General features: G+C 36.3%; 1 protein-coding gene across 1 annotated transcript; it reads left to right on the top strand.

Annotated features, from left to right (window-relative positions):
* Positions 1 to 1,582: 1,582 nt before the first annotated feature.
* On the top strand, positions 1,583 to 2,393 carry LOC109591433 (uncharacterized; the record flags this gene model as incomplete). The annotated part of the gene is made up of 4 exons (XM_020007166.1): positions 1,583 to 1,782; positions 1,827 to 1,904; positions 1,968 to 2,267; positions 2,386 to 2,393. Coding segments are annotated over exons 1-4 (503 nt in total), but the record flags the coding sequence as incomplete, so codon positions are not given.
* Positions 2,394 to 2,405: the final 12 nt, after the last annotated feature.

The following is a 2,405-nucleotide window of genomic DNA, read 5'->3' as shown; positions in this document are numbered from 1 at the left end:
GCCTCGGAACTAGCTGGTTCTCAAGATGCTCGTAAATGCATCAGTTTAATTACAGCTGAAGGGGCTGTCATTGGAAGGTACAGTACATGTACAGTATAGTCTCTCTTAATGGACACTCTCTATAGCGTACACCTCCATTTAACGGACAGCACCTAGTGTACCAATTACATTCCTTACTGTATAAAATAACCTCCACATAAAGGACACCTCTGTATAACAGAGACACAGTGTCCATTATATAGAGGCTAGTCTGTATTACATTAATTTCTCTGTCATTTCTGTCGTCATAAATTTTTCAAATTCATGGCCAGTGTGTCTATTTGTCTGTTAGTGCGTGGGCGGTTGCTCTTTGTGTCCTAATTATTTTCTAATAGTCACTGAGTGTATTCCCACGGGATCATCTCCCAATCATCATCAGTGAGACATTTCATCCATTCCACACAAACAAGTTTACCTGCTGTTGCTCTCTCTCTCTTCTCTTTCTCGTTTTATCCTTTTTTGGATGTCCTACACTATTCAATATGTTCTTCATTTTTGAAAAGATTCACAGACCTTTTATCTTTTCTTTGATGTCTGCCGCGTTCCCTTGGCAATATGTATACATGTAAACATACATGTTTATTGTTTATTGATTAGTTAATATACAAAATGACAAACACTCATTTTTGTGTTATTGTTTTTTTGGAAAAAAACCGTGGGCTATAGCCTTGGGTATTTTTCAGATTTTTGGCATCTTCTTAAAATGGCTGTAACTCAAAAAATTCAAGTCGGAATCAGCTCAAACTTTCTACACAGCATAAGGGCATCAATATGTATCAGAAAATGTAATAAAAATTGGGGGTGATTTTGGAGCCATTTTTTGGAAAAAACCATGGGCTATAGCCTTGGGTATTTTTCAGATTTTTGGCATTTTTTTAAACTGGCCGTAACTTGAAAAATTGAAGTCGGAATCAGCTCAAACTTTCTACACAGCATAAGGACATCAATATGTATCAGAAAATGTAATAAAAATTGGGGGTGATTTGGAGCCATTTTTTGGAAAAACCATGGGCTATATATAGCCTTGGGTATTTTTCAGATTTTTGGCGTCTTTTTAAAATGGCCATAACTCAAAAAATTGAAGTTGGAATCTGCTCAAACTTTCTACACAGCATAAGGACATCAATATGTATCAGAAAATGTAATAAAAATTTGGGGTAATTTCAGAGCCATTTTTTGGAAAAAAAACCATGGGCTATATATAGCCTTGGGTATTTTTCAGATTTTTGGCATCTTTTTAAAATGGCCATAACTCAAAAAATTGAAGTTGGAATCTGCTCAAACTTTCTACACAGCATAAGGACATCAATATGTATCAGAAAATGTAATAAAAATTAGTGGTGATTTCGGAGCCATTTTTTGGAAAAAACCATGGGCTATAGCCTTGGGTATTTTTCAGATTTTTGGCATCTTTTTTAAATGGCCATAACTCAAAAAATTGAAGTCGGAATCAGCTCAAACTTTCTACACAGCATAAGGACATCAATATGTATCAGAAAATGTAATAAAAATTAGTGGTGATTTCGGAGCCATTTTTTGAAAAAACCCAAGGCTTATAGTACAGTATGCTTGTCTACTGTACTTGTAAGACTTCACTAAGTTGAAGGTGCTATAGTACATGTAGTGATGTATCTCTTTCTGTCCCTCCCTCAGTTGAAGACTCTCACTAAACTGCTGACTAGTCAAGTTCCTCTAGATGAAGCTCATTCTCTCCTTGAGCCACTTACTAGAAACAAATCAACAGTACATGATCAGTGACACCTGTGTCTAATGTACCCTCCCTATAGGCATCAGTCGTCAAACAGGTTTTACAGGATTTCAAACTACTTGAAAGACAGCTGGAAAAACTACAAGTTCTAAAGAAAGTAATTAATTAATTATTATTTATTTATTTATTTATTTATTTATTTATTTATTTTTCTCTTCAGTTAAAGGTCTTGTTTTCTCCTGGACTGGTTCTAAACATGGCTTATTTTGACGGGTTAATATTCTCGTTCTGTTCCCTTGAAGAGTCTAAGAAAAGCCGTAAAGGTTCTTCCCAGCTGGTGCTAGCGAGAGGAGGCCAGTACAATAAACTATTAGAGAGTCTCAGGGAGAAGAGACAAGTATTGTCTGCTCCATATTCCTCTCCGTCCTCTCTCCCTCCCTTACCCTCCCTCTCTGGGGTATCCTTTCATGAGGAGGTCCTAGTGAAGGTTCTCTGTAAGACTTACGTGGATACTGGACAGGTAATTCTTTTATTATTATTATCAGGGCTCCTGTTATTATTAATTAATTAATTAAAGTGGGCTGTACCTTTAAATTTTATCGATCTCTTCTCTTCCCACCCACACACTTAATTAACAGAGCCCCCTGTCTCATCCTGA

Source organism: Amphimedon queenslandica, unplaced genomic scaffold (genome assembly GCF_000090795.2).
Source record: "Amphimedon queenslandica unplaced genomic scaffold, v1.1 AMPQUscaffold_8194_Cont19860, whole genome shotgun sequence".
Classification (NCBI taxonomy): Eukaryota; Metazoa; Porifera; class Demospongiae; order Haplosclerida; family Niphatidae; genus Amphimedon; species Amphimedon queenslandica.
Note: the sequence above shows the minus strand (reverse complement) of the source record. Positions and strands in the feature narration are given on the sequence as shown.